This window comes from Pseudophryne corroboree, chromosome 7 (genome assembly GCF_028390025.1).
Source record: "Pseudophryne corroboree isolate aPseCor3 chromosome 7, aPseCor3.hap2, whole genome shotgun sequence".
NCBI lineage: Eukaryota > Metazoa > Chordata > Amphibia > Anura > Myobatrachidae > Pseudophryne > Pseudophryne corroboree.
Window position 1 is genome coordinate 428,761,834 of NC_086450.1, and position 27,973 is coordinate 428,789,806.

The 27,973-nt window shown below is 45.6% G+C and overlaps 1 protein-coding gene across 1 annotated transcript in view; it reads right to left on the bottom strand.

The window, feature by feature from the left end:
- Positions 1-495: 495 nt before the first annotated feature.
- LOC134943827 (uncharacterized) overlaps positions 496-27,973 on the bottom strand; it is a 67,749-nt gene continuing 40,271 nt past the window's right edge. Inside the window, exon 15 of the mRNA XM_063932436.1 lies at positions 496-994. Within this exon, the coding sequence (XP_063788506.1) occupies positions 798-994 (197 nt within the window). The 3' untranslated portion in view covers positions 496-797. The remainder of the gene's footprint in view (positions 995-27,973) is intronic.

Consider the following 27,973-nt stretch of genomic DNA (forward strand, 5'->3'; position numbering starts at 1 on the left):
AAATTGCGATCGCCTCACAAATTCTGCTTCATCATAGAAATTAGTGATGGCTCCTGCTGGCGCAGTTTAGCTGTGCCCGCAGGAGCCCCTCCGCCGTGTGCACGATCGCAGCCGTTGTGATCACGCCCTGACACGCCCCCATTTGCCCGCCTTCACCCCCCATTCGCGCAGCACCACCCCCACAACGTTCCGTCTCCTTCCTGGTGGGGGTTGTGGGGGCACTGGGCATGCCCCTATAGTGCCAGAAAATGGGAGGCCTGGCTTGCGGTCGTGGCATTCCACAAAGCCACACCCCCTTTTTGTTGAGGCCACACCCCGTTTTCAGATGCTTGCTTTGAAATCGCGCACAAGAATCTTAGATTCCCTTTTGAAAATGTTGGAAGGTATGGCGAAGACAGGTTTGATTTGCCTACAATTTATGAAAAGGACAAAGTATATGAATCTTAACCACAAGACGAAAATCAATTTGAACCATTTATATTTTATTAGGGGGAATATTCATTTTCTGCACATTGAGATCAGCAAAGTATAATTGACAAATAACATTTCAAAGCACGAACAGAATTATTAACGTAATAAATGTAAAATCAAACAAAAAGTATTTCCACTTCTGATAAACAAATTAGCCGTGGCCAAATAATAGTATACTGAACAGCAAGGCCTGGAATAGTTAATAAAGTTTATTTTAGCAAACGCGATCAGTTTTTATTCAGTCTTTCCATGTACTACGATCTACGCCCACTAAAGGGTAGATTTTTCTGATTAAAACATTACAATTTATTAGATTTATTAGAGATTTATGTATTAGTTATAGTACCTATGTCTGTAATTACAGCTCCACTAACGGCAAATGGGAATATGAGTGAATATTGCGTTATATTTGCTTTGGGGAAAAACGTCATTAATTTTGCTGCTGAGATGTAGGAAGAATAAGGTCCAAGGACGGACACTGCATAAAAACCTGTGTTATCTGTACTGCCTGTGCATGCATCACCTGGTGACAGAAAGAAAGATAAAACAATATTAATACAAGGTCGTTTCACAGATGTAAGACTTAACACCATCAAGATCTAAAACTTTATGGCAGCAGGGGAGGGCTAGTAATGGGGCATGAAGGCAACGAGGCATAAGACACGAGGCACGAGGCATATGTTGTTTTCCCAGATGAGCTCAAGCACATAGCTAAGCTTAAGGCTGTTCTATTCAATAAGAGGTTACATGGTATCTAATGCATAATTCTTTTTTGTATACATACAGAACGTTGTATGTTTATGATGAGTCCTATATACTTTCGGAAGCTGAGTGATAAAATTGTGACAAATAAGGGCATTAATCTTTTCTTTCAGTCCCGATGTGATGTCTCCCCATCTTCATGATTTCCTTTACCCCAATCACCATCACATTTACCCTCAATTATAATTTCCATCAGAGTTAACCAAGGCCCTCTAATGCTGTGTACACACACTAGACGATATAGTGGACAATGGGGGTCATTCCGAGTTGTTCGCTCGCTAGCAGATTTTAGCAGCATTGCACACGCTAGGCCACCGCCCTCTGGGAGTGTATCTTAGCTTAGCAGAATAGCGAACGAAAGATTAGCAGAATTGCTACTAAATAATTCTTAGCAGTTTCTGAGTAGCACCAGACCTACTCCTAGATTGCGATCAGCTCAGCCCGTTTCGTTCCTGGTTTGACGTCACAAACACGTCCTGCATTTGGTCAGCCACTCCCCCGTTTCTCCAGACACTCCTGCGTTTTATCCTGGCACGCCTGCGTTTTTCTGCACACTCCGAGAAAACAGTCAGTTTCCGCCCAGAAACACCCACTTCCTGTCAATCACACTCCGATCACTTCAACGATGAAAAATCTTCCTTCGGCCGTGAGTAAATCTACTAAGTTTTGTGCTAAAATACTTTGCGCATGCGCGCTGCGTACCATGCGCATGCGCATTTTTGCCTTAATCGCTCCGTTGCGAAAATCGGCAATGAGCGAACAACTCGGAATGACCCCCAATGTGCCTAATTCCATCACATCGTTCACAATCGTCTAGTGTGTATGCACTTTGGGGGTCATTCCGATTTGTTCGCTCGTTATTTTTTTTCGCTACAGAGCGACTAGTCTCAAACTGCGCATGCGCAATGTACGCAGCGCGCCTGCGCTAAGTAAATTAGCACAAAAGTTTGGTATTTTACTCACGGCGTAACAAAGTTTTTTCATCGTTCTGCTGATCGTAGTGTTATTGACATGAAATGGGTGTTTCTGGGCGGAAACTGGCCGTTTTCTGGGAGTGTGCGGAAAAACGCAGGCGTGCCAGGGAAAAACGCGGGAGTGTCTGGAGAAACGGGGGAGTGGCTGGGCGAACGCTGGGCGTGTGTGTGATGTCAAACCAGGAACGAAACTGACTGAACTGATCGCTATTTGTGAGTAGGTCTGAAGCTACTCAGAAACTGCTAAGAAATTTCTATTCGCAATTCTGCTAATCTTTCGTTCGCAATTCTGCTAAGCTAAGATACACTCCCAGAGGGCGGCGGCTTTGCGTGTGCAATGCTGCTAAAAGCAGCTAGCGAGCGAACAACTCGGAATCACCCCCTATGTCGCTAACCATGCGCACTCCTGTGTCTAGTCAGCGACACCGTGGGTGATATCTTCAGCCAGGGCCATGCTGACGAATGTAGCAATGCAGCATGGCCCCGCCCCCCACCCCACCAATGCCGACATCGGCAAGTGTGTTTGAAGTTGCCACACCAGGTCCCGTCGCCGCCAATATCGCCGGGCACACACATCGTCTAGTGTGTACTCGACTTAAAAGTAGAGATGTGCACCGGAAATTTTTTGGGTTTTGTGTTTTGGTTTTGGGTTCGGTTCCGTGGCCGTGTTTTGGGTTCGAACGCGTTTTGGCAAAACCTCACCGAATTTTTTTTTGTCGGATTCGGGTGTGTTTTGGATTCGGGTGTTTTTTTCAAAAAACCCTAAAAAACAGCTTAAATCATAGAATTTGGGGGTCATTTTGATCCCAAAGTATTATTAACCTCAATAACCATAATTTCCACTCATTTTCAGTCTATTCTGAACACCTCACACCTCACAATATTATTTTTAGTCCTAAAATTTGCACCGAGGTCGCTGGATGACTAAGCTCAGCGACCCAAGTGGCCCGACACAAACACCTGGCCCATCTAGGAGTGGCACTGCAGTGTCACGCAGGATGGCCCTTCCAAAAAACACTCCCCAAACAGCACATGACGCAAAGAAAAAAAGAGGCGCAATGAGGTAGCTGTGTGACTAAGCTCAGCGACCCTAGTGGCCGACACAAACACCTGGCCCATCTAGGAGTGGCACTGCAGTGTCACGCAGGATGGCCCTTCCAAAAAACACTCCCCAAACAGCACATGACGCAAAGAAAAAAAGAGGCGCAATGAGGTAGCTGTGTGAGTAAGCTAAGCGACCCTAGTGGCCGACACAAACACCTGGCCCATCTAGGAGTGGCACTGCAGTGTCAGGCCGGAAGGCCCTTCCAAAAATTACTCCCCAAACAGCACATGACGCAAAGAAGAAAAAAAAGAGGCGCAATGAGGTAGCTGTGTGACTAAGATAAGTGACCCTAGTGGCCAACACAAACACCTGGCCCATCTAGGAGTGGCACTGCAGTGTCACGCAGGATGGCCCTTCCAAAAAACACTCCCCAAACAGCACATGACGCAAAGAAAAATGAAAGAAAAAAGAGGTGCAAGATGGAATTGTCCTTGGGCCCTCCCACCCACCCTTATGTTGTATAAACAGGACATGCACACTTTAACCAACCCATCATTTCAGTGACAGGGTCTGCCACACGACTGTGACTGAAATGACGGGTTGGTTTGGACCCCCACCAAAAAAGAAGCAATTAATCTCTCCTTGCACAAACTGGCTCTACAGAGGCAAGATGTCCACCTCATCATCATCCTCCGATTCATCACCGTGTACATCCCCCCTCCTCACAGATTATCAATTCGTCCCCACTGGAATCCACCATCACAGCTCCCTGTGTACTTTGTGGAGGCAATTGCTGCTGGTGAATGTCTCCATGGAGGAATTGATTATAATTCATTTTAATGAACATCATCTTCTCCACATTTTCTGGAAGTAACCTCGTACGCCGATTGCTGACAAGGTGAGCGGCGGCACTAAACACTCTTTCGGAGTACACACTTGTGGGAGGGCAACTTAGGTAGCATAAAGCCAGTTTGTGCAAGGGCCTCCAAATTGCCTCTTTTTCCTGCCAGTATACGTACGGACTGTCTGACGTGCCTACTTGGATGCGGTCACTCATATAATCCTCCACCATTCTTGCAATGGTGAGAGAATCATATGCAGTGACAGTAGACGACATGTCCGTAATCGTTGTCAGGTCCTTCAGTCCGGACCAGATGTCAGCATCAGCAGTCGCTCCAGACTGCCCTGCATCACCGCCAGCGGGTGGGCTCGGAATTCTGAGCGTTTTCCTCGCACCCCCAGTTGCGGGAGAATGTGAAGGAGGAGATGTTGACAGGTCGCGTTCCGCTTGACTTGACAATTTTCTCACCAGCAGTTCTTTGAACCCCTGCAGACTTGTGTCTGCCGGAAAGAGAGATCCAACGTAGGTTTTAAATCTAGGATCGAGCACGGTGGCCAAAATGTAGTGCTCTGATTTCAACAGATTGACCACCCGTGAATCCTTGTTAAGCGAATTAAGGGCACCATCCACAAGTCCCACATGCCTAGCGGAATCGCTCAGTGTTAGCTCCTCCTTCAATGTCTCCAGCTTCTTCTGCAAAAGCCTGATGACTCAGGCTGGCAGTGTCTGAACTGGCTTCACGTGTGGCAAGTTCAAAAGGTTGCAGAACCTTGCACAACGTTGAAATCATTCTCCACTGCGCTTGAGACAGGTGCATTCCACCTCCTATATCGTGGTCAGTTGTATAGGCTTGAATGGCCTTTTGCTGCTCCTCCAACCTCTGAAGCATATAGAGGGTTGAATTCCACCTCGTTACCACTTCTTGCTTCAGATGATGGCAGGGCAGGTTCAGGCGTTTTTGGTGTTGCTCCAGTCTTCTGTACGTGGTGCCTGTACGCCGAAAGTGTCCCGCAATTCTTCTGGCCACCGACAGCATCTCTTGCACGCCCCTCTCGTTTTTTAAATAATTCTGCACCACCAAATTCAAGGTATGTGCAAAACATGGGACGTGCTGGAATTTGCCCATATTTAATGCACACACAATATTGCTGGCGTTGTCCGATGCCACAAATCCACAGGAGAGTCCAATTGGGGTAAGCCATTCTGCGATGATCTTCCTCAGTTGCCGTAAGAGGTTTTTAGCTGTGTGCGTATTCTGGAAAGCGGTGATACAAAGCGTAGCCTGCCTAGGAAAGAGTTGGCGTTTGCGAGATGCTGCTACTGGTGCCGCCGCTGCTGTTCTTGCGGCGGGAGTCAATACATCTACCCAGTGGGCTGTCACAGTCATATAGTCCTGACCCTGCCCTGCTCCACTTGTCCACATGTCCGTGGTTAAGTGGACATTGGGTACAACTGCATTTTTTAGGACACTGGTGAGTCTTTTTCTGAGGTCTGTGTACATTTTCGGTATCGCCTGCCTAGAGAAATGGAACCTAGATGGTATTTGGTACCGGGGACACAGTACCTCAATCAAGTCTATAGTTGGCTCTGCAGTAATGATGGATACCGGAACCACGTTTCTCACCGCCCAGGATGCCAAGGCCTCAGTTATCCGCTTTGCAGCAGGATGACTGCTGTGATATTTCATCTTCCTCGCAAAGGACTGTTGGACAGTCAATTGCTTGGTGGAAGTAGTAAAAGTGGTCTTACGACTTCCCCTCTGGGATGACCATCGACTCCCAGCAGCAACAACAGCAGCGCCAGCAACAGTAGGCGTTACACTCAAGGATGCATCGGAGGAATCCCAGGCAGGAGAGGACTCGTCAGAATTGCCAGTGACATGGCCTGCAGGACTATTGGCATTCCTGGGGAAGGAGGAAATTGACACTGAGGGAGTTGGTGGGGTGGTTTGCGTGAGCTTGGTTACAAGAGGAAGGGATTTACTGGTCAGTGGACTGCTTCCGCTGTCGCCCAAAGTTTTTGAACTTGTCACTGACTTATTATGAATGCGCTGCAGGTGACGTATAAGGGAGGATGTTCCGAGGTGGTTAACGTCCTTACCCCTACTTATTACAGCTTGACAAAGGCAACACACGGCTTGACACCTGTTGTCCGCATTTCTGTTGAAATACTTCCACACCGAAGAGCTGATTTTTTTTGGTATTTTCACCAGGCATGTCAATGGCCATATTCCTCCCACGGACAACAGGTGTCTCCCCCGGTGCCTGACTTAAACAAACCACCTCACCATCAGAATCCTCCTTGTCAATTTCCTCCCCAGCGCCAGCAACACCCATATCCTCCTCATCCTGGTGTACTTCAACACTGACATCTTCAATCTGACTATCAGGAACTGGACTGCGGGTGCTCCTTCCAGCACTTGCAGGGGGCGTGCAAATGGTGGAAGGCGCATGCTCTTCACGTCCAGTGTTGGGAAGGTCAGGCATCGCAACCGACACAATTGGACTCTCCTTGTGGATTTGTGAGTTCGAAGAATGCACAGTTCTTTGCTGTGCTTTTGCCAGCTTAAGTCTTTTCATTTTTCTAGCGAGAGGCTGAGTGCTTCCATCCTCATGTGAAGCTGAACCACTAGCCATGAACATAGGCCAGGGCCTCAGCCGTTCCTTGCCACTCCGTGTGGTAAATGGCATATTGGCAAGTTTACGCTTCTCCTCCGACGATTTTATTTTAGATTTTTGAGTCCTTTTTTTACTGATATTTTGTGTTTTGGATTTTACATGCTCTGTACTATGACATTGGGCATCGGCCTTGGCAGACGACGTTGATGGAATTTCATCGTCTCGGCCATGACTAGTGGCAGCAGCTTCAGCACGAGGTGGAAGTGGATCTTGATCTTTCCCTATTTTTGGAACCTCAACATTTTTGTTCTCCATATTTTAATAGGCACAACTAAAAGGCACCTCAGGTAAACAATGGAGATGGATGGATAACGAGTGACTGACGACACAGAGGTAGCTACAGCCGTGGACTACCGTACTGCGTCTGCTAGTATAGAGATGATAATGATATAAAAAATATATATATATCACTACTGCAGGTATATATAATATAATGACGGACCTGCTGGACACTGTCAGCAGACTCCTAAACTACTAGTATGAAGAAGATAGAAAAAAAAAACCCACCACAGGTAGGTATACAATTATGGACGAGCACTGACGACACAGAGGTAGCTACAGCCGTGGACTACCGTACTGCGTCTGCTAGTATAGAGATGATAATGATATAAAAAATATATATATATCACTACTGCAGGTATATATAATATAATGACGGACCTGCTGGACACTGTCAGCAGACTCCTAAACTACTAGTATGAAGAAGATAGAAAAAAAAACCCCACCACAGGTAGGTATACAATTATGGACGGGCACTGACGACACAGAGGTAGCCACAGCCGTGGACTACCGTACTGCGTCTGCTAATATAGAGATGATAAAGATGATAGAGATGAACAAAAAAAATATAACACTACTGCAGGTAAATATTTATATAATATAATGAATGGCGGACCTGCTGGACACTGTCAGCAGAATGCGTTTATAGAATAAAAAAATAAAACACCACAGGAGTGTTTAACTTTTTCAGGCAGACGATATACTGGTGGTCACTGGTCAGTCACACTGGCAGCAAAAGTGTGCACTGTACTCCTGCTATAACTGCACCCCAGTCTCCATCACAATTCAGCTGTGTGAGCAGTGAGCACTCAGCACAGTCAGATATACATAGATATATCATGCAGCACACTGAGGCTGAGCACAGATATGGTATGGAGCGTTTTTTTCAGGCAGAGAACGGATTAAAAAAAACTAGCAAAACTCTGCACTGACTGTACTCCTCAGCTCTCCCCAATCCTCCCCACAATAAGCTAAGCAGCAATCAGATCAACTAACTACTAACAGTAACTATAAACGGAGAGGACGCCAGCCACGTCCTCTCCCTATCAATCTCAATGCACGTGTGAAAATGGCGGCGACGCGCGGCTCCTTATATAGAATCCGAGTCTCGCGATAGAATTCGAGCCTCGCGAGAATCCGACAGCGGGATGATGACGTTCGGGCGCGCTCGGGTTAGCCGAGCAAGGTGGGAAGATCCGAGTCTGCCTCGGACCCGTGTAAAAAGGCTGAAGTTCGGGGGGGTTCGGATTCCGAGGAACCGAACCCGCTCATCTCTACTTAAAAGTCCAGGTTTTAAGCATTACAGATGGTATAATCAAACTGACTGGGGTACTTATTAAATCATCTGGGCTTTAGCATGGATATCCCTGAAATCTGGACTGTTAGGGGTAAATTTACTAAGATGGGAGTTCTATTTAAGATAGCCAATAGCAACCAATCAGATTCCACTTCTCATTTATCTAGCACCTTCTAGAAGATAATACCTGGAATCTGATTGTTTGCTATGGGCAACATCCCGTTAATTCTTGACACATTAGTTTCACAGGTTCTGTGGCTGATTAAAATCAGGTGAAATGGAGTCTTGAAGTCAGCCAGCCACAGAACCTGTGTAATTAATATGTGTCCAGAATTAAAGGGATGAGGTGGTAACCCTAGCAACATCCCATCTTAAATAGAATGCCCACCTTAGTAAATTTACCCTTAAGGGTACTATGTGGATTGAGTTTGGGAACCATTGCTCTAATGTCAGCAATAAATATGCCTATGCACACAATTTGTTCACCTATGTATTGCCAGATCCAGTGGCGCACGCAGGGGGGGTTTCGGAGCACCCAGAAACCCCCCCTCCACCAAAATAAAAAATGAGTTTTATGGTAAGAACTTACCCTTGTTAAAACTCTTTCTGCGAGGTACACTGGGCTCCACAAGTCTGGACAATGGGGTGTAGAGTAGGATCTTGATCCGAGGCACCAACAGGCTCAAAGCTTTGACTGTTCCCAGAATGCACAGCGCCGCCTCCTCTATAACCCCGCCTCCCAGCACAGGAGCTCAGTTTAGTTAACCAGCCCAATGCAGTAGCAGGAAAAGAGACGACAACGGTTAGTAGCCACATACACCACACTCTCACGACAAGAGAAGTGTCAGCGGCTAATGCCATACCAACCCAAAGAAGCTAAGTGTGTCAGGGTGGGCGCCTTGTGGAGCCCAGTGTACCTCGCAGAAAGAGTTTTAACAAGGGTAAGTTCTTACCATAAAACTCGTTTTCTGCTGCGGGGTACACTGGGCTCCACAAGTCTGGACAATGGGGATGTCCTAAAGCAGTTCCTTATGGGAGGGGACGCACTGTAGCGGGCACAAGAACCCGGCGTCCAAAGGAAGCATCCTCGGAAGCGGCAGTATCGAAGGCATAGAACCTTAAGAACATGTTCCCGGAGGACCACGTAGCCGCCTTGCACAATTGGTCAAGGGTCGCACCATGTTGGGCCGCCCAAGAAGGTCCAACAGACCGAGTAGAATGGGCCGTAATGTGAACAGGAGCTGACAGGCCAGCCTTCACATAAGCATGCGCAATCACCATTCTAATCCACCTGGCCAGGGTCTGCTTGTGAGCAGGCCAGCCACGTTTGTGAAATCCAAACAAAACAAAGAGAGAATCAGACTTTCGAATAGAAGCAGTTCTCTTCACATAGATACGGAGAGCCCGTACCACATCCAAAGACCGCTCTTTGGGAGACAAATCAGGAGAAACAAAAGCTGGAACCACAATCTCCTGATTAAGGTGGAACGAAGAAACCACCTTAGGTAAATATCCGGGACGAGTGAACCGCCCGGTCACGGTGAAAAATCAGATATGGGGAACTACAAGACAAGGCACCCAAATCCGACACTCTTCTAGCAGAGGCAATAGCCAGCAAGAACACCACCTTAAGGGAAAGCCACTTAAGGTCAGCTTGAACCAAGAGGTTCAAATGGAGGCTCCTGCAACGCCTCCAAAACCACCGACAAGTCCCAAGGAGCCACAGGCGGGACATAGGGAGGTTGGATACGCAACACACCCTGAGTGAAAGTATGAACATAAGGTAAAGTCGCAATTTTTCTCTGAAACCACACCGACAAGGCAGAAATATGAACCTTGAGGGAGGCCAGACGCAGGCCTAACTCTAGGCCCTGCTGTATAAAAAACAAAAGTTTGGCTGTACTGTCAAAGTCAGAAAAATATCTCTATACACGTTGCCATATTTGCACCGCACACTGGTCCGCGCTGCGCATGCGTACGCTCTCCCGTGAAGGCGCATACCCGCAATAGCGTGCACCCACGGGCGCACGGTATGCGTATTTACGGTAGAGTTTATGTAGTCGTAGCGTGCGACTCATTCGTTACACATTTTCATAATTAATGTAGTTTATAGATCATGATCCCTTTAATGGTTCCTGAAAGTTTGGTTAATATAGAACGTCCCTGAACGGAGGAATCCCTCTTTGTATTGTACGAAGGGTCTAACAGGAATCATATAGCAGTGTTTGGTACCCATCGGAAGAGTATTTAATTAACAATATTCCGGTGTTGGTTTGGAGCGTATTAATCGCTCGTGCGGATAGTTATGGACATAAGAAGTTTATGTCCATTTCTATTATTTACTCATACTCAGGTATGCGGCGGGAAACCCAGTTTCCCACCCACCTGAGCTGTTGGAAATCGTCACAGCCCACCTGTATGAATCAACCTATGACCTTTTGTTATGATGCGAAGCCGAATTCCTGTGTCCAATGGACGACAAGATTGTAGGGACCATTGGATTGCATTGTGTGTGGGGCATAAATAGGCAGGCCGACCACATCCAGCTCTCACTCTTCAACGGTTCTCATTGCTGAAAATCGGGTGCTGGATGTCCAGGCGCATGCGATCGTTTCCCCTTGTGCGTAAGTTTTCTCTCCGTAATCATTGTCTTACTGTGAGCCAATTTCTCTCATCTCTTTCCATTTTTCTCTCTCTCTCCTTTCTCTTTTCTCTCACATCTCCCCTAGACTAGTATTGAATTGTATTAGATAGTGTTGTATATTGGTTAGGAGGAATCTGTTATATTGTAGTGTATCATTTGTACTGTTATTCTTTTTACAAGTATATTAGATATAATACAGTTAATAGGCTTTGGACCCTAAACCAGTATCTGTGTATTTTCTATAGTTTTAAGTGTTCACTTGAGCGTCGGTGACGCTCAAGCAGCTTTGTAGTTAGTTAGGTTACACAAGGTTGCACATACACCCTGTATTCACATTAAGGTATTCTGTGTATTTCATTGATAAAAGGTTTAGACATAAAGGTATAGCGTTGTGAGCGTCTGCGCCGCTGGTGATCTCCTCGTGGTCTCGAGCGTCCGCTACGCCATAGCGAATCATTTCTCTAGTCATAGCCAACAACGTGCTGTCCTGTGATCACTGGGCCGTGAGCGAACGTGACGCTTGAGCGTCTCGCCTACGGCTGAGCGATCGTTACGCAACTGGCGTACCCTTCCGGTACTTCTTAAGTAAACAGCGTACAGTGTTCTTAGACTTCATTAAGGGTTGTTTATACGACAAAAGAATTTAGCATTGTCAATTGGGGACTCGTCCTGTCCTTCTCATATCTGCACTAGGTAGATCAGCAGACATTATCCTCCAGCAAAGGGTGGGAGGTTGTCTCGCAGTGCTGACGGGATAAGCGTCTGCTTCGCTTAGATAAAGAGTGCTGAAGGAATCCGGGAACCGGAAGTAAGAACAAAACGCTTGTGTCTTTTAAAACTGTTTATTTTTCTTCTGTCTTGCGTATACACGCACGCATACATATATATCTGCATTTCTTTTTCAATTTCGTATATCACTATTCCTGTTTGCCAATTTTTATAGTTGATAGAAAGTGCAAAAAGAGATTTGCTGTTATTTCATAGTAGAGGTAATAGTTAAAGTATAGACCAACACACGGCTTGTCTAGGAGATAAGGCAGCCAGTGTGGTGTGCGGTAGATGATCAGGGATCATCTACATTGATAAAAGTAGAAATTGTGTTACGGTGGATCTTTGTTTTGCGTACACGTGTCTCTAACAAAGACTAGCGTACGCAATCCAAAGGCAGACGCACGCAGCGTACATTACGCAACGTAGCGTCCGGTTACGCCCACGTAGCTCAAGTCACGAAAAAGTTGGATTTTAGCGCAAAGCGATAATTAACGCAAAGGCGATAAATAACGCGACGCGGTAAATAACGCAAATCTATTTTTGAAAAAAAAATCTGAAATTTAGTTTAACAGATCCTGCTCCTAATTGGTAACACAGCTGGGCTGAAGAAAATTTCTGCGCAGAAATAGATATAGAAACAAAGTGTACATGTGTTGAGTGAGTGTGTTTTTATCACATAAGTTTATATAACTTAGAGGTTGAACCAAAAGGAAAGTCGGGTACTCGTCAAGGAACATACGTGTAAGTGACATATACGGTGGCTAGGGAGGCATCCCTGGTTAAATAATATTTGAGCATTAGAGTATAGCGGACCATAAGGTAACAGACCAGGAGGTCATAAGGTAACAGACCAGGAGGTCATAAGGTAACAGACCAGGAGGTCATAAGGTAACAGACCAGGAGGTCATAAGGTAACAGGTAAAATAGACAAAGAGGTCCGCTATAAAGGTACAAGAGGCACAACGCCTGGGGTGTTGGTGCAGAACCCATATAGGCCATACAAGCTCATGCTGAAGGAATTCGCAGCCGAAATTTTCGATTCCATTGATCTTTCAGTACATGACAAGTAGTGCTTATGTACTGAACGATTGTACCGCACGTAATTGTGTGCAGTAGTTAGTAATCTGACCTAATACCATTAGAGTAAAGTGGTCACAAACGCTATTTGTACATTCTGACGTGATTTGTGTAATTTTTTATTTTTGGAAGGGAAGTTCGCTGGTCACTCAGGAACTATCTAACAACCCCACCTTTACTGGAAAGAGTAAGTGTCCTGCGGGTAACCCTCATATGTTCCAGTAAACCGAAGGTTCCATAGGGGCCCTGTATCGAGTACGCCAGCACCATATCGGTGTGATCAGGTCGTATTGGTCGAGGTGGGCGAGTGAGTGGGGTACTCGGTAAACCGCCACCGCCGGCCTATTGTGAATAATTTGGTTTGCTGTAAGGGTTCGCTGAAGACCGTGATATAAAGATCACAGGAGTAGTAAGCAACACCTGCAGATTATGGGGGCCAATTGTTCAGGTAGGGGGCGATCAACCTCGGTTCGGGTTGATTCAGAGAACCGACCAGTAGGGTCGGCAAGGTACATCATGTGTGAAAAATACGGAAGTCACACAGAGGTTTTATGTGATGAATGGGAGAGAATGACTGTACAAGACAGGGACAAATTCCCAAGAATAGGTAGCTTCAGCACAGAAGTGTTACAAAATTTAAGGAGGAGGATATGTCTCATAAAATCAACAAAGAGACGAATTCAGCATCATGATTATTTACAGTTATGGCACCAGGAAGGTGAGATACAGAGAGGTTTGGCTCTGGCGGCGGGGGCTGGTCCTAACAGAAAATTGATTGCAACAGCCCCGCCACCACCATATATAGCAGGAGAGAAGTTAATTGCGGAGAGAAACGCACTGGGTTGTAAAACACAAACACTTAGTAACCCTGTAAATGTTAATGATGTTAACCAAGTAACTCATGCAATTATTAACCCGTGCAAGTTGTACCCTGTTTTGAACTTTCCCCAGGAGTGTGATCAAGAAGACGATTCGGCAACAATTTCAGCTCTCTCTCTCGCAGCCACTATAGCAGAGACCACAGTAGGCACAGCAACACCCACGAGATTAGCGAAGGCCCCTAGCGGAGGGATAGGTGAGGTCGTGTCAACGGGTAAGTACGGCACCATGCATTACACTGAAACAATTTCACCACAAGCTGTAGAATCTACACAGAATGAAGTTGTTAGAGTTAATCCAGTTAAGGTGATAGTAGTTCCCAATGGGAAAACGGATGCATCAGGAGCCACACCCGTTAGGAACATTGCCATGTATTGCCCGTTTACTAGAATGGAATTGAGGACTATCGTGTCTGAATTCCCAGACCCCAGAAAAGATTTGGTGGCAAGCCAAAAATACATCAGGGATCTAGGAAACACTTTAGAGCCCAATAATAAGGATTGGCAGATAGTGCTAAGAGCTTGCTTACCTTCCAATGTCGACTCAGTTCAATTCTTGGCTGATTGTGGACTAGACAAAGATATACCACTTACCGATGTATACGACAAGGATAATGTAAAAAGGATAAATTTGCAGCTAAAAGAGTATTTCCCAGCCGTTGTTAAATGGAATAAAATATTTTCCATTAAGCAAAAGGAGTCCGAAACGGCAACAGAATATTTTCACCGGGCACTATTAGAAATGGCAAAATACACTGGTATAGAAGACATTAGGACCAACCCAAACCATCAAGAAGTAGCAGTATCTGTACTGATGGATGGTTTAAAGGAAACATTAAAGGCTAGGGTACAGACTACGCAACCATGTTGGCGAGGTCTGTCAGTGTCCACCTTGAGAGAGGCTGCTATTGATCACGACAGAAACATCACCAGACACAGGGAATCTCAAAGTGATAAGTTAATGTCAGTAAGTATACAGGCGCTGACCACAAAGCAGCCTGCGTATGTACCATCGAATCCTGTAAGTAAGTCAACTGTAATAACTTGTTATTCCTGTAACAGACCGGGACACTATGCACGAGAATGTAGAGTAAGAAATGTACCAAAATCATACCAACCCCCTAGACAACGACACAACACAAGACATTGGGATCAGGATCCACAGAGGCGGAGTTATGAGCCACATACAGGGGAAACAAAAAGATACCCCCCGAACAGAGATTGGCATGCCTCTGGTAGTTCCCAGCTAACCCCCTCACAAGTAGTCGCTGCCAGCGGGATTCAGGGAGGTCAGCATACCCACTAGGGGTGTGGCCATACCTGTAATCTGCAGCCAGTAAAATTGATTGCCAGTCTTGGAAGTGAACCAGAGATCGCAATCAATGTAGCTGGTAAAACTTTAAACTTTCTTGTAGACACAGGGGCGGCCAAGTCAGTGATAAATTCGACAGTGGGCATGAGAACCACTGGTAGGACAATTCCAGCCATGGGAGTAACAGGAGTAGTCCAGCACTACCCTGTTAGCAAACCAGCCGAGATTACAATAGGGCCTTTGCACACCAAGCATTCCTTTTTGCTGGCTGCATCTGCACCAACTAATCTCCTGGGTAGAGACTTACTATGTAAAATGGGTTGCGTCATTTATTGTACTCCTGAAGGTGTATTCTTGGACATTCCTGAGAATCACGCTCAGGAGGTACGAGACATGTTAGACTCCCCATCAAAATTAATGTCACATTCCATTATGACAAATAGGAATCCATCCCAAGTAGAAGAGATGACATCTCAGATACCAGAGTCACTTTGGACAAAAGATGGACAGGACACTGGATTAATGGCAAACGTAGCTCCAGTAGTTGTACAAGTAAAAGATGGTAGGATAGCTCCAAAAATCCCACAGTATCCTCTGAAGCCAGAGGTGGAGTTAGGAGTTTTCCCAGCAATAGAGCGCTTGCTGCAACAGGGCATTCTGGTAAGAACATCCAGCACTGCCAATAGTCCCATCTTCCCTGTTAAAAAGAGTGGGGGGAGGGGTTACAGGTTAGTGCAGGATCTAAGGGGGATTAACAAAATAGTTGAGAGTCAGTTCCCCGTAGTGCCTAATCCAGCTGTCATCCTAATGCAAATTCCTCCCACTGCCAAATTTTTCACTGTTATTGACCTCTGCTCCGCTTTCTTTTCGGTACCTCTGCATCCTGACAGCCAATATTTGTTTGCATTCACATACAGAGGAGTCCAATACACATGGACTCGGTTACCCCAAGGTTTCATAGATAGTCCAAGTATATTTTCTCAGGCTTTGCATGATTGTTTACAGTCTTTCCAACCAGAGAGTGGATCAGTATTGATACAGTATGTGGATGATTTACTACTGTGTTCTGATTCATTGGAAGCATCCCTGAAGGATACGAAACAGCTCCTGTTTCATCTTTCAGACACAGGTCACAAGGTTTCCAAAGACAAGTTACAATTATGCCAAACTAAGGTAAAATATTTGGGACACTGTCTAACACAAGGACTGAGACACCTGACCGCTGATAGAATCCAAGCCATTAGAGACATGACACTGCCACAAACCCAGCAACAGATCAGGACGTTTTTAGGAATGTGTGGGTATTGCCGTAATTGGATCCCAGGGTTTTCCATATTGGCGTTACCTCTGCAGGAAATGGTTTCCTCAAACAAACCTGATAGGATCTCGCATACAGACGAATCCGAAACAGCATTTGAGAGACTCAAACAGTGCCTAACGCAGGCACCAGCACTAGGTATGCCAGACTATGGGAAACCCTTTGAACTATACGGAACAGAAAGGGCTGGGTGCGCAGCAGGTGTACTAACCCAAAAACACGGTGATGCCAGCAGGCCAGTTGCATACTACAGCGCTCAGCTAGACACGGTAGCGCGATCCCTCCCCACATGCTTGCGTAGCGTTGCGGCGATAGCATTGCTAGTGACAAAAAGCGAAGATGTCGTGCTAGGCCACAACCTCACAATCCATACACCACATGCGGTATCTGCCTTATTAAATTCTGCCCAAACCAGACACGTCTCATCAGCAAGGTTTACAAGATGGGAATTGGCACTAATGGCCCCAGTAAACATCACCATAAGGAGATGCAGTGCATTAAATCCTGCAACATATCTCCCAGGTGTGCCTGGTCAGGCACAAAGGGTGGAAGGTGAGAGTGATGGGGAAGGAGGATTTAATACAAAGGAAGACACACATGATTGTATGGAATATTTGACCCAAAATTTTACCGCAAGGCCTGACATCAGTGACAATCCACTGGAAGATGCAGAACTCACGTTCTACACTGACGGTAGTTGTCATAGACAGTCAGACTCGGGAGACTTGTGTACTGGATACGCAGTCATAGATGACCAAGACACCATAGAAGCGGAACCGCTAGGTCCACCTCACTCAGCCCAGGTTGCTGAACTGGTCGCCCTAACCAGAGCATGTGAATTGGCTAAGGGTAAGTCAGCCAATATCTACACCGATTCTAGATACGCCTTCGGGGTAGTACATGATTTCGGAGCCCTATGGCGCCTCAGAAATTTCATGACGGCAGCTGGTACACCGATAGCGCATGCAGCTTATATAAAAAGGCTTCTAACAGCGATACAGGAACCCGACAGAGTGGCTGTTATCAAATGTAAAGCACATACATATAGTCAAGACCCAGTGTCACTTGGTAACAGCCGAGCAGATGAAGCAGCTAAGCTTGCAGCTGCTACCCCCATACAGACAGACACCACACAACTGATGGTATTTAATACCATCAACACACAGAAGTTGTGTGAGATGCAGAATTTGTGTTCCACACAGGAAAGAGCAGTCTGGAAGGCAAAGGGATATGGCCAGGAGTCCTCAGGGCTCTGGACGGATGGACATGGTAAACCAGTGGCCCCCAGAGCATATCTTCCATGTCTGGCTGAAGCAGCTCACGGGCTGACTCATCTAGGCAAGGAGGGGATGTGCAAATTGGTAAGCGCATACTGGTGCGCCCCAGGATTCTCCTCTCATGCGAGTAAAAGAGCAATGTCATGCCTTACCTGTCTGAGAAAGAATATTGGAAAGGCAATACCTACAGAACCATCCCATATCCCACCTGCCGGCGGCCCTTTTCAGGTAATACAAATTGACTTCATTCAATTACCCCCATGTCGAAATTTGAAATATGTACTTGTTTGTATAGATGTTTTCTCGAATTGGGTCGAAGCTTTTCCAGCAGCCACAAATACCGCTATGTTTACAGCTAAGAAAATTGTACAGGAATTTGTGTGTAGATATGGTATCCCTAGGATAATTGAAAGTGATAGGGGTACCCATTTTACCGGTGATGTCTTTCAAGGAATGTGTAAGTTGATGGGAATTGATAGCAAGCTGCACACTCCGTACCGTCCACAGGCGAGTGCGAAGGTCGAAAGAGTGAACAGCACTATTAAAAATAAATTGAGTAAAGTAATGGCAGAGACAGGATTGACGTGGCCAGAAGCTTTACCCATTGTTTTGTATAGCATCAGAACCACTCCCAGGTCCCCTCTTAACCTGTCCCCTTTTGAAATTCTGTTTGGTCGACAACCGCATGTCATGATTAACCCTCAGGATGATTTGAAATGTAACAATGAAGTAACTGTAAAATACTTGATTAACATGAGTAAGCAGTTGAGGAATCAAAATGATAATCTGAAGTTGGTGATTCCTGATTTACCAGGTAGTAATTGTCATGACATTGAACCTGGGGATTATGTAATGATACGAAATTTTCTACGCTCAGGTTGTCTTATTGATAGATGGGAAGGACCATACCAGGTCTTATTGACTAGCACCACAGCATTGAAGGTTGCTGAGAGAGAGACTTGGGTCCATTCATCCCACTGCAAGAAGGTTGCTGATCCAGAGAAGTCCCGTGATAAGGAACAGACGGTAGAGGTTGTATCACTGGAGTGTCTGTTCCAGGAGGACTGAGGCGGCACCTGAGCCTTGAAGACCAAAAGCAGTTGTCGACTCCCTTCTCCCTTTATTGTTTTTCTCCACTTCCCATCCCCTCTCCCTTGAAATTTCTTTTTCCCCCTTCTCATACTTCTCCATTTCCTCCTCAAAGATGGACTTGCCCCAAGAAACTGTGATCCGAATTTTCCTGTTAACCATGATGTTGACCAGAGCAGTCTGTTCCGGCGAGAGTACCATAGAGGTCGAGAGAGGTTCTGGAATGGGTTCCGATTATGATGATGGAGGCGTAGTTTTCCAAGATCAACCAAACCAACAAGCAAAGGCGAGTATCAGAAAACGATCCGATAGAAGAAATTGTGATGGATTGTTAGCTGAAGAAAACTGTATCTGTAGGCTCTGTGACAATTTGGTTGAAGATGGATGCATAAAGAAATGCCAATCCAGTTTTAATATCCATATGGACCGGCATCCATTGAGTGACTATCACTCCTTAGTGGGTAACGTATTAAACCAAACAGATTGTTGGGTATGCTCTCAAGTACCTCAGGGTCATAGCAAATCAGGGCTAGTACCATTTCCTTTAACGTTAGGGGAGGTACTTGAGCTAAGTGGTGGGAGACCGGTGGACCGGAGGTTTAACATCTCCAGCCCTCCCAGTTTAAAGCTCCACCAATACCATGTGGATAGGTCCCTCTTATGTTTTAATATCTCCAATCCCCGTAAGCCGGGAAATTGGGAAGTGTCATGGAGCAACCTTACCATGACCTTTTCACACAGAGCAGATAGAATGCCTACAGATACAGAGCTTGTACGCCACATAGCCAGTAGAGGAAAATCTTTCCGGTATCGATATACCTTAGGAAATAGGATTACTAGAGTTGGAGAGGTATCACCAGGATACTGTGCACATATCGTACAAACTGATACGTGCATTAAACAGATGGAAGAATTAGGGTCAGGAGAGTTCACCTGGAAGGTGTGTAACATGGTAATGTCCTTCTCCGTCCCATATGTTCTCCCCGATGATGCATATTTCATATGCGGGAGAAAGGCGTACAAGTGGCTTGCCCCAAACTCTGAAGGATTGTGTTATATTGGAAAAGTATTGCCTGAAGTGATGACTGTAACACATGACAAAATGAAGGACATACACCGTGGTGCCCAAGCTCCCTATACTCACACCCATTACGAGCACCGAGTTAAAAGACAACTGTCAGAAAGGTTAGAGCATCCGGCCTCTGATCTTATCCATGAATCCACCGGGATTCAGGTTCTGGTAGCGTTAGATTTCACTCGCACCGCTCGAGGAGTGATGAATTATAGATACATTTCCGCACTCGCCAATTTGTTAGATAATATCACTGAAATGTATGATGACACGTTTAGATACACTGGAAGAGAACTCCAAGCTTATAAAACAGAACTGGTACAGCATAGAATGGTTCTTAATTATCTTACAGCAGTAACAGGCGGATATTGTGTTACATTGGCAACACAGTACGGCATAAAGTGTTGCACGTATATCACAAATAGCACCGAGGATCCGGTAGAGGTCATAGACCAAAAGATGGACGACATTCTCCAATTGAAGTGGGAATTTCGCCGAAAACACAATCTCACCCTTGCTGCTGTAGGTAATGAGCTGACTGGTTGGGTGTCATGGTTGAACCCGCGAAATTGGTTCTCCGGTTTAGGAGACTGGGCTCAAGGAGTCATAATGGATGTTGGAAAGTTTCTACTATGTATCTTGGGTGTTGTTATATCTATTGGATTGATATTTAGATGCGGGCAGGCTTTAATGAGGTGCAAACAAAGTACAAAAGTGATGAGCTTGAGGAGTGAGGAAACCGTAATTAACCTGGATTTGATCTATGACCCAATGATAGAAACCAGGATGTGATGAAAATGCGATTATACGGTCCGTTTCTTTCACCTGTTTTTCTGCTTTTCTCCAAGATACAAAGACCCCCTTTTGGACGAGGATGAGACACTATACAGACAACGGACAAGCACCAAAGATGAAGTTTTGACCACTTGAGAAATGGACACTTGATGAACTTTGCCATGGATCCCCAGTTTCCCTAGTATTTTTAAACTCACGCTAGCCCAACATTTTTTGTAAATCTGATGGCACTGACAAAGCTTGTTGCTCATGCCTAAGGAGCAAAACAGCGCAAAGAAGACGACTTTCAACTGATACCGAACAAAACTTCGACGACAGATGTACATTTACCTGACATAGAATATCATTGCATTTTCCATAAGTGTTCTTCATCTTCATCTCTACAACCCTCAGGTAATAACACACATAGTATAGGGAATACAGGCACAGATATCAACAATCACATATTCCCCCATTCATGTATCATCAACTAAAATGTGCTCCCCATTTTGTTCAAAAATCCGAAAAGAGCTCGGTAAAGTTTGACAGCCCATCCACAGACCTGTACCACAGGATAAGAAGGAATTCAAATGTATACTTCGCAATACCTCGAAGCTTGATTTACAACACGTACGGCACGATGATACATGACCCCCCCAAACATGGACTCATACACACATGCTTCTGCTATCTCACTAGGTCATACCCTCTTCACACCTACTCCTCTCTCCTCCCCTACCCAACCATGGAAATGAATTAACCCCTGACATATATTTTTCTCCTTTTGAAATGTTTTAGAAGGTGGCAGTTATTATTGACTGCCAAAGGGTGGACTGTCAAAGTCAGAAAAATATCTCTATACACGTTGCCATATTTGCACCGCACACTGGTCCGCGCTGCGCATGCGTACGCTCTCCCGTGAAGGCGCATACCCGCAATAGCGTGCACCCGCGGGCGCACGGTATGCGTATTTACGGTAGAGTTTATGTAGTCGTAGCGTGCAACTCATTCGTTACACATTTTCATAATTAATGTAGTTTATAGATCATGATCCCTTTAATGGTTCCTGAAAGTTTGGTTAATATAGAACGTCCCTGAACGGAGGAATCCCTCTTTGTATTGTACGAAGGGTCTAACAGGAATCATATAGCAGTGTTTGGTACCCATCGGAAGAGTATTTAATTAACAATATTCCGGTGTTGGTTTGGAGCGTATTAATCGCTCGTGCGGATAGTTATGGACATAAGAAGTTTATGTACATTTCTATTATTTACTCATACTCAGGTATGCGGCGGGAAACCCAGTTTCCCACCCACCTGAGCTGTTGGAAATCGTCACAGCCCACCTGTATGAATCAACCTATGACCTTTTGTTATGATGCGAAGCCGAATTCCTGTGTCCAATGGACGACAAGATTGTAGGGACCATTGGATTGCATTGTGTGTGGGGCATAAATAGGCAGGCCGACCACATCCAGCTCTCACTCTTCAACGGTTCTCATTGCTGAAAATCGGGTGCTGGATGTCCAGGCGCATGCGATCGTTTCCCCTTGTGCGTAAGTTTTCTCTCCGTAATCATTGTCTTACTGTGAGCCAATTTCTCTCATCTCTTTCCATTTTTCTCTCTCTCTCCTTTCTCTTTTCTCTCACATCTCCCCTAGACTAGTATTGAATTGTATTAGATAGTGTTGTATATTGGTTAGGAGGAATCTGTTATATTGTAGTGTATCATTTGTACTGTTATTCTTTTTACAAGTATATTAGATATAATACAGTTAATAGGCTTTGGACCCTAAACCAGTATCTGTGTATTTTCTATAGTTTTAAGTGTTCACTTGAGCGTCGGTGACGCTCAAGCAGCTTTGTAGTTAGTTAGGTTACACAAGGTTGCACATACACCCTGTATTCACATTAAGGTATTCTGTGTATTTCATTGATAAAAGGTTTAGACATAAAAGGTATAGCGTTGTGAGCGTCTGCGCCGCTGGTGATCTCCTCGTGGTCTCGAGCGTCCGCTACGCCATAGCGAATCATTTCTCTAGTCATAGCCAACAACGTGCTGTCCTGTGATCACTGGGCCGTGAGCGAACGTGACGCTTGAGCGTCTCGCCTACGGCTGAGCGATCGTTACGCAACTGGCGTACCCTTCCGGTACTTCTTAAGTAAACAGCGTACAGTGTTCTTAGACTTCATTAAGGGTTGTTTATACGACAAAAGAATTTAGGATTGTCAGTACTAAACTTGGAAGCGTCATAATGGTTAGATGCGCACCAAACAAAGTAGGATTGCCAGACCCGATGGTAAATCCGAGCAGAGGCCGGTTTTCGGGCCCGCAACATAGTTTTAATGACCTCTTCAGAAAAACCCTTAGCTCTTAAGACGGAAGCTTCAAGAGCCACGCCGTCAAAGACAGCCGGGCTAGGTCCTGGTAGACAAAGGGGCCCTGAACGAGGAGGTCTGGGCATTGTGGTAGAAGAAGTGGACGCTCTGACGATTGGTCTTGCAGGTCTGAGAACCAGTGCGGTCTGGGCCACGCCGGAGCTATGAGAAGCAGATTTCCTTTTTCTTGCTTGAACTTCCGAATTACCCTGGGCAGGAGTGACACCAGAGGGAACACGTACGGCAGCCGAAACCTCCACGGCACTGCCAGCGCATCCACGAATGCTGCTTGAGGATCCCTTGTCCTTGCTCTGAAGACTGGAACCTTGTGATTGTGTCGAGACGCCATCAGATCCACATCTGGAAGACCCCACCTTTCCACGAGGAGTTGAAACACTTCTGGATGGAGGCCCCACTCGCTGGCATGCACGTCCTGACGACTGAGAAAGTCCGCTTCCCAATTCAGGACTCCCGGAATGAATATTGCCGATATTGCTGGTAGATGGCGTTCTGCCCAACGTAGAATCTGTGAGGCTTCCTTCATTGCCAAACGGCTTCGAGTGCCGCCTTGATGATTTATGTAAGCCACTGTGGTGGCGTTGTCCGACTGTACTTGAACAGGACGGTTCTGAATCAAATGCTGGGCTAGGTTCAACGCATTGAAGACCGCCCACAATTCCAGAATGTTGACCGAGGGGAGAGATTCCTCCTTAGTCCACTGACCCTGCAAGGAGTGCTGCTCCAGCACCGCGCCCCAACCTCTTAGACTGGCATCTGTCGTCAACAGGACCCAGTTGGATATCCAGAAGGGACGGCCTCTGCACAATTGTCGGTCCAGGAGCTACCAGAGCAGCGACAGATGGACCTCCGGAATCAAAGAGATCATGTGAGACCTGATCCGGTGAGGCTGGGCGTCCCACTTGGCTAGAATCAGCTTCTGGAGGGGGTGAGAATGGAATTGAGCATACTCCACCATGTAGATTGCTGACACCATGAGGCCCAGCACCTGCATTGCCGAATGTATCGACACTTGCGGACGAGAAAGGAAGCAACGAATCCTGTCCTGAAGTTTCAGGACTTTCTCCTGAGACAAGAACAACCTCTGGTTGTGAGTGTCCAACAGCGCTCCCAGATGCACCATGCTGTGAGCAGGGACCATGGAGGATTTCTTCCAGTTGATGAACCACCCGTGGGCTTGTAGAAACCGGACCGTCATATCCAGATGACGCAGGAGAAGATCTGGGGAATTTGCCAGGATTAACAAGTCGTCTAGATCGGCAGTATCCTGACCCCTTGACGGCGGAGTACCACCGTCATCACCGCCATAACTTTGGTGAAGACTCGCGGAGCCGTTGTTAAACCAAAAGGTAATGCCCGAAACTGGTAATGGAGGTTGCCAATAGCGAACCTCAGGTATTGTTGATGTGACACTGCTATAGGAATATGCAGGTAAGCATCCTATATGTCCAGGGAGACCATGTAGTCCCCAGATTCCAAGTCCAGAACTATAGAGCGAAGGGTTTCCATACGGAATTTGGAAACCTTCACAAATTTGTTCAGTGCCTTGAGGTTGAGAATGGGCCGGGAGGACCCATTCGGTTTCGGGACTAGAAACAGCGGAGAATAGTACCCCCGGCCCCTCTGAGCAAGAGGCACCTGTACTACGACTCCTGTATCCACCGAATGCAGAGTGTTTGCCTTTGTCTGGTCCGACGGAACGTCTGTCTGGCAAAATCGATGAGGGGGTCGGTTTTTGAAGGCTATGGCGTAACCTCGAGTGACGACTTCCCGTACCCAGGCATCTGAAGTGGTCTTCAACCATTCCTGGGTATACCCTAGAAGCCGGCCCCCCACCCTGGGATCCCCCAGGGGGAGGCCCGCCCCGTCATGCGTCAGGCTTATCGGTCTTGGCTGCTGGATGACAGGCAGCCCAGGCTCTTTTGGGCTTTGGCTTACCAGGTTTGGTGCGGGCCTGCTTATGGTACGCCTGAACTTTTGCTTTACCTGAAGGATGAAAGGGGCGAAAGGACGTGCCTTTGGCCTTCGACACAGAAGGAGCTGTATTAGGCAGACAGGCAGTTTTGGCAGAAGCCAAGTCAGCCACTATCTTTTTTAAGTCCTCCCCAAACAGAATATCTCCCTTGAAAGGGAGTACCTCCAGGGTTTTTCTAGAGTCCAGATCCACAGACCAGGATCTCAGCCACAATATCCTGCGAGCCAGGACTGACGTAGTAGAGGCCTTGGCTGCCAGGATACCGGCATCAGAAGCCGCCTCTTTAATATAGCGAGAAGCTGTGACAATATATGACAAGCATTGTCTAGCATGGTCAGAGGAGATTTCAGCCTCTAACTCCAAGGCCCATGCTTCAATAGCCTCTGCTTCGTCCATGTAGTTGCAATAGTGGGCCTTTGTGCAGCACCCGTGAGGGTGCAAATCGCTTTTAGACAACCCTCGACACGTTTATCCGTAGGCTCTTTTAGAGACGTCTAAAAAGGAAATAGATCACAAACTGTGCGCCACAACAAAGCAGCCCAAGAAAATAAGTGGTAGAAAAAGTGTCACCCACACTTTAAAATGGACAAATAGAAATGGTTACCACCCTGATTCTCAGGCGCTTTCAAAAGAACCCAGTGGTGTTCAGTCTCTCAAAGTATTTGGAAAATATTCAACCTTTTAAAATAAAGAAAGCACCAACATAGCGTAATACTGTTGTGACAATTGATTTAGATGTGTATAGGGGGAGGTCCAGACTCGTACCCGAAATGGTGGTCTACAGTGGTAGACAAATGCGCATTATAAGGAGCGGATCACCATCCGTGCTTGCTATAGTTCTTATGGATATCCTCCTTATTACATCAACCGTGGTACATGTGGATAAAATGGATCTCAAATAGCGTTATACCATTAAAAATTTATTTCCACATACAACATACAATAAAACCCCTTTGACAGATGGGTAATCACCAGACAAGATGGTCTACCAATAATAGTAGACAACAGCGTTTGTTAAATGAAATAACAACCAGGCGTCCCCAGGAGTAGTCATAAACAGCCAAGTGAGAGCTCCACGTGTCCCCTGCTACCTCCACCAATGCGTTTCGATAACTGGACGTTATCTTTTTCAAGGTGTAGGTTGTAGCAAGAAGACTGGGGTATTTATTTCCATCTCAATTACCTTTCTCTAATTCCTAATGCCATACATGGATTTCCTAATTACTATACATCCTATGTACATTCAATGCCACATAGTATGGAAAAAAATCCATTTCGTATATTCCCTTTTGGCCCTGGACAAGGCCATTTCCCGCCTTAGCAATCATACCCCGCTCCTCGGAAGTGACGTAACGGAAGTCGTCGGCGATAGTCCGTGCCGTAAACATTCCTCTCTCATCAGGGCGGAAATGTCATGTCCGATAACGTCAAAGCTTTGGATTCCTGTCCCATCTTGTAACAGGAAGTGACGACAGCTCTTGTTATTACTCTCAATCTCGCGATATGACGCTCCCGCGACTCAAGAGGGAGATGGTTGTAATCAGTATCCATAGCAACCATTACTCATTTCACCTTTATAGCCGCCGTCATCGGGATTTGGAGAGCTCCAGAGACTCATCATATATGGCTACTGATTAGCATTTCATATTACATTCAGCGCCATTTTATTGTAGCCGACAAGATACATAAAAATAAATAAAAAACAAAGATTAGAATCAGTTTAAAATACTTAGTTAAAATGTGAAATAAACCTAAACAGTATAATTAATGAGCAATTTAAAGAAACCATTTGGTTTCGAAATCTTTATTCAATCCCCCAGGTTCTAAGGTTTTGAATCTAAAAATGGTCTGCATTTCCATCCTTGCCAATTGCCTTTGCGGATCTCCTCCTCTAACATTTGGTTTAATGCGCTTCAGCGCATAAAAATTCTTAATTTCTTTAGGATTACAGCTGTGTATCTTTTTAAAGTGTGCAGACAGAGCATGGGTCTCCAGTCCTTTTTTAATATTTCGGAGATGTTCTCCTATTCTAACTTTTAGAGCCCTACTCGTGCGTCCTATATAGAATTTGTTGCAACTGCACTCCATGCAATAGATGACGTTCATGGAGTGACAGGTGACAAATTCTCTTATGGTGCACTTCCTCCCATTGATAGTTACCTCTGTCTTTTTATTTCCAAAAGTATTAGTTATACTTTTACATGCTACGCAGGATCCACATCTGTAAAAGCCCCCAGATGTTATTGTTGGTCCTATCGGATTCACATGGTGAAAACTATGGACCAATCTGGACTTTAGATTAGGAGCCTTCCTGTATATACACACAGGTTTCTCGGGTAAATCAGCTCCAATGATGGGGTCTTTTTTTATTATCGACCAATGTTTCTTTAGAATATTTTGAACCTTCCTGTACTGCGAAGAGTAATCAGAAATGAAGGCCCACTTATATCTATTGTCTGTATCATTACTTTTTTCTCTTTTAGGCATGATCAAATCAGTTCTATCCAATTCAGAGACATCCTTTAATGATTTTCTAATGAAATCTTCATCATATCCACAGTTGACAAAACATTCTTCCATTGAAGAGGCTTGTGCAATGAAAACTGACTGATCTGAACAGTTCCGCTTCAGTCTTTTAAACTGACCGACCGGAACACTATTCAGCCAGTTTTCATGTTGGCAGCTAAGTTTATTAATATAAGATCTGGAATCAGTGGGTTTGATGAAGGTTTTAGTTTTAATAGATCCCTCGTCCACATAAATTGTCAGGTCTAAAAAATTGACCTCTCTCTGACTCACATCAAATGTTAGTTTTATGTGGTTTTCATTATCATTGAGATAAGAACAGAATAGATCAAGAGAATCTCTGCCTCCCTCCCATATAAACAAAATATCGTCTATATACCTGTGCCAGGACACTAGGTTCGCCCCATGTCCATTTTCAGACCAAATATAACGGTCTTCCCATGCACCCATAAAAATATTTGCGTAACTAGGGGCGAACCTAGTGCCCATGGCAGTGCCACATTTCTGTAGAAAAAAC